The 17,229-nt window shown below is 54.5% G+C and overlaps 6 protein-coding genes across 6 annotated transcripts; 5 read left to right on the top strand and 1 right to left on the bottom strand.

Moving 5' to 3' along the window:
• Positions 1-45: 45 nt before the first annotated feature.
• On the bottom strand, positions 46-3,021 carry NECHADRAFT_42427 (uncharacterized protein; the record flags this gene model as incomplete). The annotated part of the gene is made up of 1 exon (XM_003042131.1): positions 46-3,021. The coding sequence occupies one exon, from the start codon at positions 3,019-3,021 to the stop codon at positions 46-48; it is 2,976 nt and encodes a 991-aa protein (XP_003042177.1).
• Positions 3,022-5,679: 2,658 nt separating this feature from the next.
• Positions 5,680-6,507, top strand: NECHADRAFT_81234 (uncharacterized protein; the record flags this gene model as incomplete). The annotated part of the gene is made up of 1 exon (XM_003042206.1): positions 5,680-6,507. One exon carries the CDS (start codon positions 5,680-5,682, stop codon positions 6,505-6,507), a length of 828 nt encoding a protein of 275 aa, XP_003042252.1.
• Positions 6,508-8,027: 1,520 nt separating this feature from the next.
• NECHADRAFT_81233 (uncharacterized protein) lies at positions 8,028-9,166 on the top strand (the record flags this gene model as incomplete). The annotated part of the gene is made up of 3 exons (XM_003042205.1): positions 8,028-8,241; positions 8,721-8,977; positions 9,128-9,166. 3 exons carry the CDS (start codon positions 8,028-8,030, stop codon positions 9,164-9,166), a joined length of 510 nt encoding a protein of 169 aa, XP_003042251.1.
• An 869-nt stretch (positions 9,167-10,035) lies between these two features.
• NECHADRAFT_100756 (uncharacterized protein) lies at positions 10,036-11,418 on the top strand. Its single transcript, XM_003042204.1, has 3 exons — positions 10,036-10,267; positions 10,638-10,738; positions 10,862-11,418. The coding sequence occupies exons 1-3, from the start codon at positions 10,185-10,187 to the stop codon at positions 11,113-11,115; spliced, it is 438 nt and encodes a 145-aa protein (XP_003042250.1). The 5' UTR covers positions 10,036-10,184; the 3' UTR covers positions 11,116-11,418.
• Positions 11,419-14,314: 2,896 nt separating this feature from the next.
• Positions 14,315-15,318, top strand: NECHADRAFT_81231 (uncharacterized protein; the record flags this gene model as incomplete). Its single annotated transcript, XM_003042203.1, has 2 exons — positions 14,315-14,461; positions 14,521-15,318. 2 exons carry the CDS (start codon positions 14,315-14,317, stop codon positions 15,316-15,318), a joined length of 945 nt encoding a protein of 314 aa, XP_003042249.1.
• Positions 15,319-16,288: 970 nt separating this feature from the next.
• Positions 16,289-17,221, top strand: NECHADRAFT_69859 (uncharacterized protein; the record flags this gene model as incomplete). The annotated part of the gene is made up of 2 exons (XM_003042202.1): positions 16,289-16,783; positions 16,832-17,221. 2 exons carry the CDS (start codon positions 16,289-16,291, stop codon positions 17,219-17,221), a joined length of 885 nt encoding a protein of 294 aa, XP_003042248.1.
• Positions 17,222-17,229: the final 8 nt, after the last annotated feature.

Raw genomic sequence — 17,229 nt, 5'->3', positions numbered from 1 at the left:
GTGTCCAAGTATGAGAGTCGAAGGGAGGGAACCCGAGTAGAGACATCATGCACCTGTCGGTGACCTCTTCTTCCCGAAAATGTTCCTCTTGCCGCCCTCTGTGTCTGATTGCGCCACGTTCCACGTGTTGAGGTTCTTCCCCTGTCGTACTCGGTCCAGCTGTGCCTTGGCTCGGCGTTCCTGGCGCTTCTCGTCGATCTGGGCCTGGCTGAGATGCCCGAAGCCATTCCGCCGCTTGAAACACGCCTCCATGAGCGCATTGGCGTCAATCAGTCGCCTTGGCATCGATTGCACCACGCCAAACATTTCCATGGGGTCAGCCACAGACTTGATCTCGTTCTCGCCCAGCTTGAAAATGGCCAAGGCGATGCGGAATAGCGTCTTGGAACCTTCGTAGAAGAAGACATCCCACACTCGGAGGGTAGTCTCAATCGGCAGAGTTCCGATGAAGCAGCTCATGAACCATGCTGTCATGCAGAGCGTAATGGGTGGGAGTCGGTCTGTTGGCGTTGACATGCGTAGTAGCTCCTTGCGCCGTGCCCGAGTAAGCCGCATTGACTTGCCAGTCGACGGCCGTGAGTTGGGGTCCGCCTCGAGCTCACCGCCAATCTTGTCCCAGATGGCGGGCATCGAGTTACGCATCTCAGTCATGAGCACACCGAGATCAATCTTGGAGCCCTCCAAGCTCATCTCATGCGTCCCTGGAAGGTAAATGACAGTGATGACGTTGAGAAGCCAGAAGCACTGCTCCTCCGTCTCAACAAAGAGAAGCAAGAGGCCAGCCAAAAAGTTTAGGCTCTGGCAGTAGCCGATTCGAGGGTTGTACACGGCAAAGGCGTGAAGCACCCGACGCAGCGACGTAATGATGGGTGGCTCTCCCTCGGTGTTGGCTGGACCCGGGCTTGAGCTGCGGGTGGAATCCGTCATAGTTGTCCGGCTCTCCCTGGCGCTGCTTGACGCCGTCGTCTCTGGTCCACCGGGAGGCTTGAACTTAATGTTGTCCGGGAATGTGCGGTGTAGGTCCCGCTCGATAGCCTCGGCGTCAACCTCCTTGGCCCTCTTAAAGGTCAGCTTGTCGTAGAGACCCGAGTGCTGGGCGAGGATCGCAGGTCCACCGGCATAGTAGAACCAGGCCGCACCTCGCCATTCCGGGGGAATGCCCTTGCGCACGAACCGCTTGGTCTTTGCGTTGGGAGCTGGAAACCGGTTGGGATGATCTGTCATGAGAGCATTGTCCTTGAGGTACTGGGCCCACTTCCTGCGACGGCGGGCCAGGTACTCGGTATAACCAGCATTCCAGTTGTCGTATTGTTCCCGGGTGACGTATTGGTTCGCCTTCTTGAAGCCGTAGCGATCACGGGAGTTCGGGTCTTCGGCTTCAACAGGCGCGGAGGGCGCGGCGGCCACAGTGATGACAGGGGGTTCAGGTGAAGGTTCGGGGTTTTTGGTAGATTCAGGGGTGTCGGGACGTTCGGCTGGCTTGTGTGCCGGGATAGGTGGAGAGATGGGAGGAGAGATGGGTGTCGAAATGGATGGAGAGCGTGTAACAGAAGGTTCGGTAGCAGAGGTAGGTTGTTGGGAGTTGATTGAGGGTTCTGAGTCGATAGACTTGGCCGAGTCGCGCTTTTCAGCGATTCCCCGGCTGTAGTGTTCTTTTTCCGCGATATGGGGTACGGATGATGTAAAGGCAGGAGACGTAAAGATCATCTTGGACATTCGGATCTCGACATCCAATGTCGAGACGGATTCTGGAATCGGCCGCTTGGGAAAGTCCTCGTCATCGGTAGCATCTAAGACGCTCCGACGCGGCTCCCAGTCCGACGTCAAGGTAGCTGGGCGGGCGTTCATGGTGACGTTGTAGTCCGAATAATTGTCGTTGTTGTCGTCGTCTTCGTCGTCGTCGTCGAAGCCTTGCTCATACATGCCCATAACATCCTCAAGGCTTGGCTCGTCGAGATCGGGGTCCAGCTCGTTGTCGGCGTCACCCTCTGGCTCAGCGTCCCCTTCTGGGCCGGGATAGAGCGAGGTAACGGAGCTGTCCTTTGTGAGGACGCTGCTTCGTTCTGTGACGGCGGTGCCAGGAGCAGTTGATTCTGTGAATTGAGAGCGGAAGCTTGAGCGAAGCTCCTCACCACTCATCCAAGGGGCGACGACAGGGCTCGGGGAAGCCGAGCCGCTGTTGGTGTAGCTCAAGGGCGGCCGTGCGGCGGATGATGTCGCACCATTGGTGGTCCTAGCACGGGGCGCTCGAGGCTCATATAAGTCGTTACCGGGAGGAGAGAGGACCGAGTGATAGGTCGACGATGATTGACAAGACGAAACAGAAGGGCCGCGGGGGCGTGTCGGAGGCCAGAGAGGATGTTGAGGAGAGGTGACAAGCTCCAAGTACTGGTCGGCGGCATTGTAGCTGGGGGCATTTGAGGCGCTTGGGGCGCTGGGGGCGGCCCGGGTCTTAGCCGCGTCTGTGATTGGCTGACGAATGCTCTGTTTCCGCGGCCGCGAGAAGTTCTCCACGGCCGTTGGAGGGCTGTCGTAGGCGCGCAGATCAGCCAGTGACGAAGTAGATTTCAGAGGAAATGTCGGGGAGGCGTTTCGGGATTCGATAGGCGTGCTTGCGGCTGTGTCGTATGCAAAAGGTGAGGGAGAATGTGGTGGGGGTTCGAATGGTGATGCCGGGGTCGATGCTGAGGGCTGCAGGATAAATTTAGCAGGGTTGGACAACGAATCCCATCGTGGTGACATTGGCAAAGGCGGTAGTTGTGAGAGTGACTCGTCTGACGGAGCTCGTGCATGGCGGTAGGCAGCACCAAACGGCACGATATGCACGCGAGGTGATGCAAGAGGTGATCCGAGGGGCGAAGCCAACGGCGAAGCAAAAGGTGATGCATCGCCGGTTGAGGCACCCGGCACGGGGCTGTTGTTTTCACTATCCCGTAACCGGTCCCCGTAGAGTGAAAACTTCCGACGTGTTGCACTTGGCGAGCCCGAGCCATCGGGAACAGAAATGGCGAGGGGTGTCATGATGTCGGGGGCTTAGCCGGCGAAGGAACGGAATGCTGCTGCTGGGCGCCAGAAGATCACCAGAACTTTGGTCGCCCAGCGGGCAGAGACAGGGATGCTCGTCAAGAGGCGGGACGGTTCGTATCGTTTGCGAAGGTGTCGTCGTCGTGGGTCGTCGTTTCGAAGATATTGACGGTGGTATGGTTGAGATGGGCAGGTTAGTGGTTACCGCCTCATGCAGTGCGCGCTGACCGGTGCAGCGCCGAGGATGAGCGAAAGTAGCGAGGTCTGGTTTGGAAAATAGCAACAACAGCTCTTGGCCATCGCCACTGAATCATGACCTGGGAGAAGAAGAGATGGTGTTTGTTTCCGAGGTCGAATCGAGGCCTCGAGGCAGATCTTGTCCGTCGGTCCGGGTCGCAAGTGACACATGCACGAGCAGTCTACTTTTTTTCGGATTCGAAATCGGATAGCGCCAAGGACAGACAAGGCCACAGGCAGCGAGAATGAATGTCGAGACAATCGGAAGGCTAGGTGTTAAAAACGAACGAAGCGAAAACCTTTCGCCCTTGGAAAGGATCGATTTTGCCCGTGTTGGTTACAGTTCCCCAGGGAAATGACAGGGCTCAGTCGAGGCCCAACGGTGCGGCGGTCGTCAAAGAATGGACGCCGAGTCTCGTCTCAAACAGACAAGACAACCCAGCCGGCAGCCCAAGAAGTGAGCAAGCACGAGAATGAATGAATGACCTCAAACCGGTGCCCCAAAGTGAGAGCGAAAATCGCACGTACGCAATCACGCACCCTGCACAGGACTCGACGGGGAAGCCGGATAGGTAGGCAGAGCGGGTAGGTTGATTTCACGACCAGGATGGGATGGGGTCCAGGTCATAAGCACCAGGGTCGACTACCAGGGAGCTCGGGGCGATGCTGTAATAAGCACGACACACGAGGCTCTCACGCGCAAAGGGAGAGTGTTGATTGAATCCGAGGGTCGCCAAAGGAGTCGAGTTGAGAGAAGGAAGCGGATATCGGGAAGCAAAGCCCAGGCTCGTGCAATAATCGAATTGGAGTTGACGGGGGTTTGTCGGCGCAGACGACAAGGAAGAAGAGAGCCTGGATGGGGATTCTTGAGAGGGGATCCAGGGAATGGAAATGAGACAAACAAGAGAGACCCAGGAGTCAAAAAAGTGGCAGGTGGCGGGGAAGAAAAGACAAGGCCAGACCAAACCGAAGGAAAAGAAAAAAGCACGTCAAAAAAGAAGTCGTCCAGGGGAAAGAGGGAGACAAAAAAAGAGAGGCCTGCCAGTTTGCAGGAGTGTAGTGGCTGTCAACGCAACGTCCAAGCGGCGAGCTTTCCGTTTGGCTGTCGTCTCCCGTCTTTTTCGGATATGCTCTCGAGCGAAGCAGGTCAGTCGATCAGAGACCACCAAAGAGAGCAAGCAGACGAGCTTGCGCGTCGCTATTGGCCGAATGGGCTCAAGTCGTGCCCGGGGAAGCCAGTTAGGATCAGTCGGTTCGTTTGCTCGCTGGGCCCTTCCTTCAGCTAACCTAGGAGTGCTGTGCCCTTTTTCGGACGGACGCTAGGCTGCTGGAGCGAGGGGGGGCAATTATTGAGTCAGTCGACCCCAGCCAGTGACAAGGGTATAGGATCTGGCCAAAGGGTTTGGTGGGAAAAAATAAGAGGCAGAAGAGCAGAGACTAGGGTAAATGGGAGAAGCAAAGAGAAAAGGGCGCTCCGAGGAGGTGGTTCCAACCAGAACGGTTGGTCTCTTGGTGGTTGATGCTGCAGCTGAGCAAGACAGGGGGTGATCTGATCTCGCCATGTATGTATTCGTATGGGGATGCTCGTGAATCCGAGGCTTGGAGTTTTTGGATATGGACAAGGGAGAGGTTCTGGATCAGGCTCAAGAGAGACAGCACGAGCGCGTGTCTATGTCTGTGACGAGTCTCGCAACCGCAGTCACAGGGGAAGTAGAGCGGGAAGCGCAGGGGCATCAGAAAAGAGCTAGAGATCAACAGAAAAGCAAGCAAGAAAAAAGACTTTTCAACCTCGCGATCACTCACTTTTCACAAGCATCGGTCGAATAGTCTATTCAGACGATGCGCGCCATGATGAATCTCGTCTTTGTAGTCCTATCCTTGTTTCGAATAGGCCTCTTATTCGGTGCTAGTATAACGTCCCTCCCTACATCCAATCTAGAACCAGGCAAGCCTCGTTGGGACTTGGAGGAGCAGCCTTTTCCCCTCTCGACTATGGATGGGATGCAAATTAAACCTGCCCCTCTTGTAGTGGTCTCCTCCACAGCCGTTGACATAATTCATGCTCATATGGTGGTGTGTCTGGTTGCACCATTGTGGTACAGTAGCAGTGCAGTCACATGCGTCCATTCTCAACAGTTTTATTCTCAGGCCACGAGGAGAAGGGTTACTCCCGTCTCAAAGTCAACTTGGAAGGACGAGCGAGATCTGAGAGGCACACTGACAGCCGGGCAAAGGCTGAGAAAAAGAAAGGAAACTAATATCAACCCGTGAGCCCAGAGCTGCCACCATCTCCAGCGTCGCCTCTCCAGTTGGTCAGCTACCCTGGGCTCACAGCACATGGCTCCGGAAAGGGAGCCGACCCAGAGGCGCTCCAACGTTTGGGTCCCAGCGGGCTCCTCCCGCTAACGTTCGTTCCAAATGCACACAAGCGGCGCCGCCGTCATGCCCGAATGCCATTACCCACATCGGGTAGTCATCTCCCCTTTCTTAGCGTCGCAAAGCCCCGTTAGGTTTCCTCTGCCCTGGACGAGGAAGGGAGAGACTGAGCGGAGGGTAAAAAGCTCAAGTCTTGATGGCGTCAAAAAAGACAGTCACACTTTGGCCGAGGTGGAGGAACCCGCCAAGACGGCCAATGGGATCCGTTCTGTGCCTGGATTATCTCATTCCAACCGTGTGGCTTCGGGCTTGCATCTGCAGGGACATGATGCAACCCTGTTTTATCCCACATCCCATCACCGTCCAAACGCCGTCTCGCAATTAATGAAGCTGCACCCGTATCCAGGATATTACAGCATATGCTCGATGCATTACGTCGACGGGTCACGGCATTACCAAGGCACAGCAAACATCGAGCTCTGTGCTCCGGTTCTCCATATGTGTTCATGCTCCCCGTGTGTTCCGACTCGCTGGGCTGCATCGCGCGTTGCATCGCGTCGTGACGTACCGCAGCAATGCACTGCACTCACAAGGAGGCGCCTGGATGAGCTGGTCGCTGTTCAATCTCGATTGGCCACGATTCGATGCGTGCGGAGGGAGGAGGATCAACAAGGCAGGATTCTCACCCTTGCCTTCCGAGGCTTCTGGTACAATTCCTGGATCTACAGTCGAGATGACAAGCAAGGATCATGGGACTGCCCGCTCTCTCGCTTGATGCTCCGTAATCATCTTGTTAACAACTCAACCTTGACAATAGCATCGGCCGCCTGGGACTCGGGCGAGTTCTTGCGCCCTCTCCACTTACCATGAGGCTCGCAAAGAAACACCAAGTTTCCAGAGTCACATCCCGGCAATATTACGCAAAGCAAAGCGAGAGTGACGTCCAGCTGGCAAGCTGACGTGCAAGGGGAAAAGGCTAATGCTCAACAACACGCAGGACTCTCAGCGCCGCCCAAACGCGCATCAAGACTCCATCTCAGCGCCTTAGCGCTCTCGATCGCGACCACTTACGCGGGGGAATCAGAGGGCATCTCATCTCGTTTCCTCCGCAGCTGGTGGAAGTTTAAAAAAGCAAAAACAAGAATTTGAAGCGCAAAAGATCGGCAATGAGAGCGTTGCCTTCTGGAAACTTTTGGCGGACTCATTTTCCGACCTGCAGGAAACCTGAGCTTGCTACTCCCCCACTTTTGATGGAGACCTCGTGGCCCCCTGTCGGCTGGCTGTTGAGTGAGCCTTGGGAGGACATCAGCCTCGATGGAGCAAACATACGGACGCAGCAAGTATGACAACTGGGTGGAATACTGGCTGGCTGACCTGCATGTGAGCTGGAGATGATGTTTGTCAGCTCCGGTATGATCCAAGGCCGGCGGATCTGGAGCATCCATCCTATGGATATAGCTATGAGAATGCATCATCTTTACTTGGCGCTGTCCGCTGATGCAATGGCTTCGCCTGGACATAATATCAATCAAAGTAGCCGATTAGATTGGCTAATCGTAACGGCACAGCATGGGGACTCCCATTCCAACCTGCGAGACATGCGTGAGGCACCAAGACAAACATCCGGCAGATACTAGCTCGGAGCATGTGAGCATGAGCATCGGAGCAAACAAACTGGCTGCATAACTCGTGCATCCCCTGTATGCGACCTAGGGTCAATGGATGGACGTGCATGCTCATCTCCGCAGCCCAGCAAGGATGCCATGAGTTGTGCTGACTCCGACTCGCCGGGTCACGATGACATCGAGGTCCAAGGCTAGAATCTCATGGGCCCCGTCCCATCCCCATCTTCATTAGCCGTCGCCCTGGAAAGCGGCGTTTTGTTTGTTTAAATGCCAACAAAACATTATAGAACGCGTCGATGGCAAGAGGCGCGCGTCGACTTACACGGACCGAGGCACCAACAAGCGCGACAGACCATTCAACCACCATCCCCACGGTTTAACCCTCATTTGATGCTAGCATCACCCCAACATGAAGCGAATTTCCTTGGTTTGCAGAAACGGTCCGGCTCCCGTGTGCTGGCGGAGCGGCAGATCGGTGTGAAAAGCTTGAGCATGAGCAGAAAAAGGCTGGCCGAGGTGATGCTAGCGGGTTGGCGCCCAATATGCCGGGCTCGGACATGCCCTTTCATCAGCTTCATCTCGACGGGAAGCGATTCGCTCGTCGACTACCGTTTCAGCCAAAATCTGCCTGCCTGCCATCTCGACCTTGGTCATCAGTCTAGACTTGCAGGTGTTGGATCTGGTAATCTGCCCCGGTCTTTTTGATGAGAGGACCGACAGTCGGAGCAGTAGAGGCATCACCATGGCAAGCCTCGGAAAAAATACATGATTGCCGAGCTGGCCTTGGGTCATGTTCCGACGAGGCAGACTGCGCCCCAGCTTCGCATCCGAACATGCATCGTGAGATTTGCAAGCGCTACTGCGCCCTTTGGCATCGATCGTTTGTGCCTTGAAGCAGCCAAGAAGACTAAACTAAACGGTGAGCTGATGCAAGGCACAGACAACCTTGCGAAAGCGTGCTGGGGAATCACCAATGGACGTGAGTTGGTGCATGGGAGATTGAGACAATGATCCAAACCCCGCAGGGCCTTTGCACTTTATTTTCTTTTTTTGCCTCTTTTTTATCTCCTCTCTTCTCACCTGAACCTCTCAGGAACTCGGAAGTGCTTTTCGCCTAGCCAGCGAGGAACGCGGAATCAAGCACATGCCCAGCACAGCCATTTGGACCGCGCCTCGAACATGCAGTTGAGAGGCGCTGAGAAGCACGCATCAGTTCAGGTGTTTGCATCGCCGTGTCAACCGAACAACGAACTGAATTGAGCACGCCGAACACGAGAACAGGAATTGAGTTGCTAATCCAGCAATGGTCAATGGCCTGAATGCCGAAGCTGAAGCTGAGTACGGGGTAAGTTGAGCTTTCATCTGCGCACTCGACGCCATTGCACCTACCCTGAAGCTGAAGGCGAAGATGCCCGTTCACGTTTCCTCCACGTGATCGGCAAAGACCTTGCAGTTCAGCTCCAGCTGAGCCCCCTCCAAGCATCTCATCACCACGCATCTATGACGCCAACCTTGGCCCGACCCGTGCCATCCTCGCCCACAGCCATCTTAGCCTCCGGCTGTTTGTCGGATGCACTGCTCAGGAGGGAGTCGTCCAACCGCATCAGCTTCTCCGTCCAGAACAACCCGGAGAAACTGGAGCCGAGTCATCCGTCCATCACATCCCTCCCATCTCAGAAGAGGGTCCGAGCTCCCAGAGCTCTCGTCTCATGGAGGTGAGATGTTACAGAGCTCTTCTGTTCCCTTCGCCCTTGTCCTCGGCCACGAAAGTGCAGTTAACCGACACCGCGTCTTCTCAACTGACAAGAAGATGAATGGCGGTGCACCAAACGACATGAACGGCTTATCATGGAGAATTTTGGCAGCTCTACGGGTTCCCTAGCATGGACCATGACAGTTCTTGACAGGGCATGACGGAGCTCTAGTGTCAGGACAAGCTGAAAGGGCGTTATTTTTCAGTGGATGAGCACAACGGACTTGTCCCTGCGAGACAATTCCCTCGAGTGCGAATGTGAAAGTCCTACGTCACCCGCCGTCGCCCGCAGAGGATGACCAAGCAGTCTGTTTGCTTGGTGACGGATTCCGAGTGGGCATTTCCAGCCACCTGGAACCCCAGGTTAGAGAGGTCCGCGTCCCCAGGCTCTCTGCTCTGTCCCTCCCTCGACACCGGGCCCCCGCCCTCCCCCTCTCTCAAGACCCTCGTTTCGCCCATGCCATGTCATGCTGGCGAGGTCTCGAGGTACAATAAATGATGCGGAGAGCGGGAGAGGCGAAAGCAAGAGGCCACCTCGATGCTTTCCGGGGTACGAGCAGCTCTGCGCCAGACAGACTAGCTCAGTCGGTAGTTCTGATTGGGCGCCGGCTTAATCTGGCCCATTGCGCGTCTCGAGTCGTCGGTCGCCCTGATCGACCTGACCTGGCTGTTTGCAGGCACTCAGTGTGTAAGCTTGCCTGAGCTTGCCCGCCAGCCCAGCCTACCCACCCAATCCATCCTTGGATGACGGGCTCGTGGGCCGGTACCTCTGGTTGTCGCGATGTTTGTTCGCATTCCCATGTATTCCTACCTGAGTCCTGTTAGTGATATCCCCCCCAGTGATCCTGGAGTGTATCCAGTGATGGGATGACTGTGACAGCCGCAATTGGCTGGACTCGAAGCTCCCTCACTTGAGCTCTTGTCTGTCGCCCTCCTCCTCTCGCCCACGCGCACGCAGTCTGCTCTCCCACCCTCTGCCGTTCCCACTCCCCCTGACTCTCCCTCTCTCTCCTCTCTTCTGTTCTGGTCCTGTCTAGCTTGCCTATCTCGTGCTGTGCCTTGGTCAACCTTTAAAACCCTCTCGTTCCCCTCGAGAGTAGCTTTTTATACTCCTGAACTTGTCAATCGCAACTCGCTAGTTCTATTACATCACTCCCAAATCCGCAACCATGTCCCGCAAGAGAAAGCAAGACGAGGAGGAGGAGGAGCTCGTCTCCCTGCCTGAAGACGATGATGGCGAGGAGGAAGAGGAGTATGTTCTATTCTCTACTCTCTGCATCTTATCCCAAGTTGTTTTGTTGTGTTTTTGCTCCCTCCTTTGACTTTTGGGGCGAGGTTTCAATTGCCCAATCGCGCATTCCCCTCGCGCTGCGCTATTCGTTGCGCCGCTCCCATGTATGCGCGTCGCGCAGTTGTCGCATATAATGTGATGAGATGCGATCATGGCCATGGTCGATCCCGCCTGCATGCGCAGCTCAGGGTGCCGCGGTCGCGATAGCTCGCTATCCCCATTTCTTGGGTCGCCCTTCTTCTTTTTGTGGTGTCGCGATCAGAATGATCCCGCCGTTTGCTTGATGGTGTTGTCTAGTTGATGACGTCGCGCTGACCTTGGTCCGAATCAGGTACATCTCGACCGGAGATGAAGAGGAACAGAGCGAAGAGGACGAGGATGCCGAGGAGGAGGAAGAGGATGATGAAGAGGGCGACGAGCCTGAAGAAAAGGGTGAGTTTGCTTCGAAGTTGGTCGAGCTGAGCCAGCCCGGTCTATCCACTCCTTCCATCCATCATCACTATCACGGGCGACCGCCCTGCCTCGAGTTGGATCAAGCTGATTCCTTGGACACAGTCGAGCCACCCGTAAAGAAGCGCAAGACGACCGAGGCTTCGGGCGAAGAGGTCCCCAACGGTGACGCCGCCGAGGAAGAAGATGAGCCAGAAGAAGAAGAGGAAGACGCTGAAGCAGAAGACGAGGAGGACGCCGAGGCTGATGAAGACGCGGCCGACGTCCCTGCTCCGGCCAAGGAGACCATCAAGGCCCCCGAGGCACCTGCTGCGACCGAGACTCCAGAGCCCAAGGCTGTCACGGCTGGTGGCGAGTGATGTCTCGTGTTGGGTCGTTTTTATATAGCAACTCGTTCCTTTTTGACGCGTCTTGGATCGTTATCGTCGGTCATGTACACTCGGACAGGTGCTTGGACAGCGTTGAGTTACCGAAAGGGGTCTCTTGATATCATGTTGTCGTCACTTGCGTGGTCGGGTATGGGATAGGATAGGCATCGGTATAGGTATAGGGTGGGCATGTTGGTCTTGGATATCATGTTGAGATATATGTTGTTGAAGATTCCAAGAAGTGTTCATCCAGAGCAATACATCCATCTGGGTATCAGGCCCCCTTTATACCGCAAGCATTGTCCATCACCCAAAAATCAGCAACTTTGCCAGGTCATGAAAAACAACGCAAGTCATCAAACGCACAGGAGAGATCCGTGTTCCGATCAGATCTACCCGTCGCGCACAGAAGAGCCCACTTACCGATCGCCCGAAACCACGTTTTGCCTAGACTGACGCAGGTTCATGTTTAAAATAATCATCAAAATGAGTTGATGTATACATGTATCCTCCCCCCTGGGATCTGGGGGGGAGGGTAGATGGAAGGAAAAGGAAAAAAAGCCGCAGACGACATGTTCGTGACATGTCCCGTTCACCCCCTGCCCTGAACTTTACCCTTGAGGGCTGTGATAAATCATCATTGGTTGAGAGGGGGCGTGAAGAAACTCCGCAACGGGTAGGGCTGAGGACGTTGGGGAGATGGGAATATGGGGGAACTGGTGAAGGTCATGATGTTTTGGTATTGTACGTACTTGCTGGAGTTGGAGGGTGGAGAGAGATGCAAGTTTGTCCCGGGAGGATGGGATAGCGAGGGTGACCCTTCGGCAGGTGGTCGGCAGTAGAGGTTTGGACCGGATGTCCTGTAGGGAAACGTGGCAATGGCATGAGGTTTGGAGAGTATGGCATAGTTTCTTGTATGTACATGGGCGAACTACACCGTTGACTCATACCTCAGGTAGTCAGTCTACCTACTTGCTGTGCCGCTGGACAAAGAGACGGTACCAAGAAGCCCATCTATTCTTCCCATCCGTATTTCCCAGCTGTTGACCGAACAGACGGAGGCCAATGTCCGCCAACTCGATTACCCCGGATTCGAAACGGTGAGATCATCAAGTCACAAATGGTGCGATACAAACACCATGGGGAGAGGAAGGGATCCCGAGTCAAGTCCGTAGTCTTTTGACATGGGAGATGCAACTCCGAGGCATGGACCAACGCCCAGAAAAAACAGTTACCCTCGGATACAGACAAAGATCCTATCTGGAGATTCGCGGGCGGGCGGATCGAGAAGTGTCCAACGATGGTAGGACGAGTATCCTACGATGATGCCACGATTTGATGAAATGTCCTGGGGCAGCAGATGGGGGGTGATGGTAACCCTAGGTATCCCTCCCCTACTTCGGTCAAGAGTAAAAGAAAAAGGTCTTTTTACTTCGAAACTCTTCCAAGACAAATCTCTGGTGCGCCAAGTCTTTCAGGCCCCAGATATTTCCCATTACCATTACCCAAGAACCAACAGGCGGAACCGGACATGGATAGCTTTCAAACCGAACATCCCAGTTGGGAGACCTCATGTGACCCAGCAAAGCATCAAAAAAACCACAGGGCGGACATGGAAATCTTACATAGTTCCCACGGTCGTCATCGCCGATCCCCACGTCGGCAGTGAAAGGGCACATCCCCACGAGGTAGCAAAAGGGCACGTTCCAAGGCAAACGAGATTGAGGTTAGTCAAAGGGGATCCATCCTTGGGCTGGGGGAAAAAGGCCGGGGATAAACTCAGACCACCCACACTTTTCCGCCCCTCCCTAACACCCTTTCACTCTCTCCCCCAGACCGTGTTGTGTTTTTTTATTTGTCGGCTGTCAGATGTGGTCTTGTTTAGACGACAAGCCTTGGGTGAGGGGGAAATAATGGGTATGAGCGTTCAAGATGCAGAGTCGGATGAGACTACAACAAATCCTCCCCCATAAGCACATCACGAGGCCAGCACACACAGGAAAAGGACCCCGAGAGGACCACAGGCCGAGCAGCGAGTTGCACACCATGAGTTGCTCTTACGTGGCTATTAGGTGTCCCAGGGCCCGGATTTACTAAGAGAATGCCCAATCCTTGCCTCCCGCCAAGACTTATTCCTTGGCCCTCTGCTTGTGCTTTCTCTTCTCGCGGAGGCGGGCGACGCCCTTGTGTAACTTATAGCGATTTGTATTGGCCCGTTTAGTGGGATTTGGTCTGTATCTTTTTTGACTCTTACGGTATGCCCGTACAGAAACTCTGTCCACACACCCCGGGCTTAAGCGAAGCAACCGGCCGATGGCAGTTGTGATGCATCACATTGGACAGGATAGGTCCTGAAGCGGAGAGTGGTCTCTTTTTTCCGGCTACGCCTCGGTTACGGCTTGATGGATGCCTCTTCCCTCTGGTGATGGTCCTGTCGTGTTGCTCTGCTGCACTCCGAGGAGCGGCCTACCTATGGGGGGTGTGAAGGAGGACCAACCAACCCCAGTCCCGTCCTCTAGGAGACCGTTCCCGTCATGACCCCTTGTTTGCGCTCGTCTCTTTTCACATTCACACATTGGCACACCCCTTCCCCATCGGGTTTTGTGCTTGACTCGGTTTATGTGAAAGGAGCCTGCCTGGTGTAAAAAAAAGAGGAAAAAAAGATTCCTTGGCACTCCGTCCCCCGGTGTGGTTGGGTTGGTTTTGGGGGCTTGGGCCTATTCGATAAGACGGGCTGTTGTGTATAAAAGGGGACCTGTCCAGCCCCGGAGATCCTACATTTACAAACGGGAACCTGACCCTTTCTGTCTCTCGTCTGTCTTTTTTTTTTGTCCTGTACAAGTCTCTTTTCTCGATTTCCACAGAAAACAAAAGACGATAACAAACAAGAGCGCAGAATTCGAAAGTTCCGTGATGGCTTGCGGCTTGTCAACAGTATCAGACATCCGAGCAGCCTCGAGACTACAAGTCTGCCGCCTACTTAACTGCCTATAACAAGAACCCCCCCTTCTTTTTAAACAAACAACACATATTACGACACAAAGAAAATCAGCAAAGCCATACTGATACACACAAACACACACGACGACATACGTTTCACGGCCCATACGTGATGACGGGGTTCAAGGACAACCTCGTATTACTTTTGGTATTTGCGGATAACCGTTAAAACGGGTTCTACTCTTTTACAATGATGAGCTCGACTTATCTCGACGCCGCGGACGGGGAGCGCGGAGGAGCACGCTTCGGCGGCGGCTTGTCTGACAACTGGATGAGCAGCATGGACGCCGCTGCCATGCCCTTCTCCGGTCTGGATGCTTCATACGAGGCTTCACCTGTAAGTTGTCTTTTCACCTTGACAGCGAGGATGCACCAGCTGACAGATACACTCAGCAGACTTCTCTTCAGTCCCCAGAGACGCCCAGTCTCGACAACACCGTCTTCCCCTCCCCCATGGCTGACTTTGCCTACCTTGACCGGCCTTTTGGGGACTTTTCCTCGAGCGGCTACGCAATCCCGCCCGCTACCCCGGGCCAGTTCCCCGTCCGCTCGTCTCACCGTACCTCTACCTCGCTTTCCGACGGCTACGACCTGACCGGCGGCTCCTCAGCCAGCCCGTCCCTCGGCACCGTCTGGCCTGCCCACGTGTCCCCCGCAGCGACATTCCTGCCCACCCCGCCCATGGCCGACGAGCTGTCTGCCGCCGAGTCAGGGGCCGAGGACGACAATCCAGACCGCGATGAGGACGAGGAAGAAGAGGAAGAAGAGGAACCAGCGCCCAAGAAGCGTAAGCGAGGCGCTGACAAGACAAAGGGAGGCAAGCGGCCTCACACGCAGCTTCGCACTGCGTCTCGAGCTCCCAAGAAGCGAGGAGCCGCAGCCACCAAGCCGCGGCATCCGTCCGAGACTGTTGAAGAGGTCAAGGCACGGGCAGCTCACAACCAGGTAGAGCAGCAGTACCGCAAGCGTCTCAACACGCACTTTGAGCGGCTACTCGCCGTACTTCCCCCACCTGGCCGTGAAGGCGGCGTCGCGAGCGATCGCAGGGTCAGCAAGGCCGAGGTGCTTGATCTGGCTCGTGAGAGGATCCGCGCGCTGGAGAGGCAGACTTCTAGACTGGAGAGGGAAAGGAGAGAGCTTAGAGGGAGGATTGGGGGGTTGGAGGGGAGGATGGGTGGTAGATGTTTAGTTTAGAGGTTTCACGTAAAAAAGGGTATAGGAATACAGAGTAAAGGGGGATGGGATGGAACAAAAAGGGGATAAGGATAAGGGGCGTATTGGGAGGCAACAAGTGAATAACAAAAAAGAGTGAAAAACGTTAAAAAAAAGTAACGGAAGGAAAGGACGTAGTTAATCTCAAGGGGCGTATGCTTGGACTTGGGAGAAATGCGGTTGTTAGATCGCGCAAAGGAGTCATGGAATATGGGATAATAACAAGGATGTGGTTTATGTCGTGGGGGGAAAAAAAATCCCATGTTTCTCTTGCTCTACTTGAATGCTTATGTGTGTGTATGGGATTTTTTCTCATTTGTCAGATTAGGAATCTCAACTCTTTTTTGCCACTATTCAGGGTTGGCTTTGACTCTTTTGTCTTGTATGTGATGATTGGGTGATGAGTTGTTAAAGAGGGGACGTTGTGATTACTGACGTTTGTATGCCTTGTGGTGCATGGGCCTTTGTTGAAGCTTATGTGGTTGACTTGACTTGGATGAATGAGTTGTTCACAGTGGTATATGGCATCTATGTGACCTCGAGATGTGACAAGACCGTGGGATGAATGTATATGCTGGTGAAGTGCATGTACTCGGCGTATGTAGGCATACTTGGATTGTTAGATGCCTAGAGGATAAAAGGTAGATTGGCCACCAGGCAGTCGGTAGAGGTACAGAATAGCGGCATTATGGAGAGTAGATGGGATGAAAGGGTGAATTATCGACGAGGAAGTCTGGGTATATAAACAAAGTTTTTTGATCTTATTCATAGTTTGAATCCATCAACAACCTTGCAGCGAGACTGAGAGCCTGCTACTTCAGTGTCCATCTTGATAGCGACAACATCGACTTCATACCGCACCCACAACTGAGTCTATCGCCAACCATGGCTCCCCTTCAGCCTGACACGCAAGTCTTCCCTATACCCTTTCGTGATGGCCCTCGACATGCTAATGTACCCTAGCCGCACCTTCATCCTCAACACAGGCGACGAGATCCCCGCCGTCGGCCTAGGAACCTGGCGCTCCAACCCCCGTCAAGTCTCAACCGCCGTCGAGACAGCCCTCCGTGCGGGCTACCGCCACATCGACACGGCCCTCGCCTACGGCAACGAGCAAGAAGTCGGCAACGGGATCCGCGCCTCTGGCGTCCCCCGCGAAGAAATCTGGGTCACGTCCAAGCTGCGCAACAACTGGCACAAGCATGTTCGCGAGGGCTTGGAGACGAGTCTGAAGAATCTTGGACTTGATTATGTCGACTTGTACTTGATTCATTGGCCTTGCTCGAGGGATGCGGATGATCCTGCCAACTTGTATCGGGATTGGGATTTTGTTGATACTTGGGCTGAGATGCAGAGGTTGTTGGATGGGGGAAAGGTTCGCAATATTGGTGTGTCCAACTTTGGTATCAGACATCTTGAGGAGTTGCTCAATAGCCCTTCTACCAAGGTAGGTATCTTTGCTCAAGATGTCGAGAGTTCATAGCTGACAGTGCAGGTCGTCCCCGCTGTCAACCAGATCGAGCTGCATCCGTGCAACCCCTCCCCCAAGCTGGTCGCCTACAACACCTCCAAGGGCATCCACACCGAAGGATACTCGTGCCTGGGTTCAGCCCACTTGGGTCTGTCCCGTAACAAGATCCTGGTCGACATCGCCAATGCAAAGGGCAAGACGCCACAGCAGGTGTTGCTGCAGTGGGGACTGCAAAAGGGCTGGAGCGTCGTCCCCAAGAGCGTTACGCCTTCGCGGATCGAGTCCAACCTGGATCTGGATGGGTGGGAGCTGACGGACGACGAGATGGATATGCTGGATGGGATCGAGACCCGGTTCAAGGTTGTCGGGGATGGGTTCTTGCCCAAGAAGGTCTTCTTTGGAGATGATGAGTAAAGGTTGAT

This window comes from Fusarium vanettenii (genome assembly GCF_000151355.1).
Source record: "Fusarium vanettenii 77-13-4 chromosome 6 genomic scaffold NECHAsca_37_chr6_2_0, whole genome shotgun sequence".
Lineage (NCBI taxonomy): Eukaryota > Fungi > Ascomycota > Sordariomycetes > Hypocreales > Nectriaceae > Fusarium > Fusarium vanettenii.
This window is presented reverse-complemented; position numbering and strand designations above follow the sequence as displayed.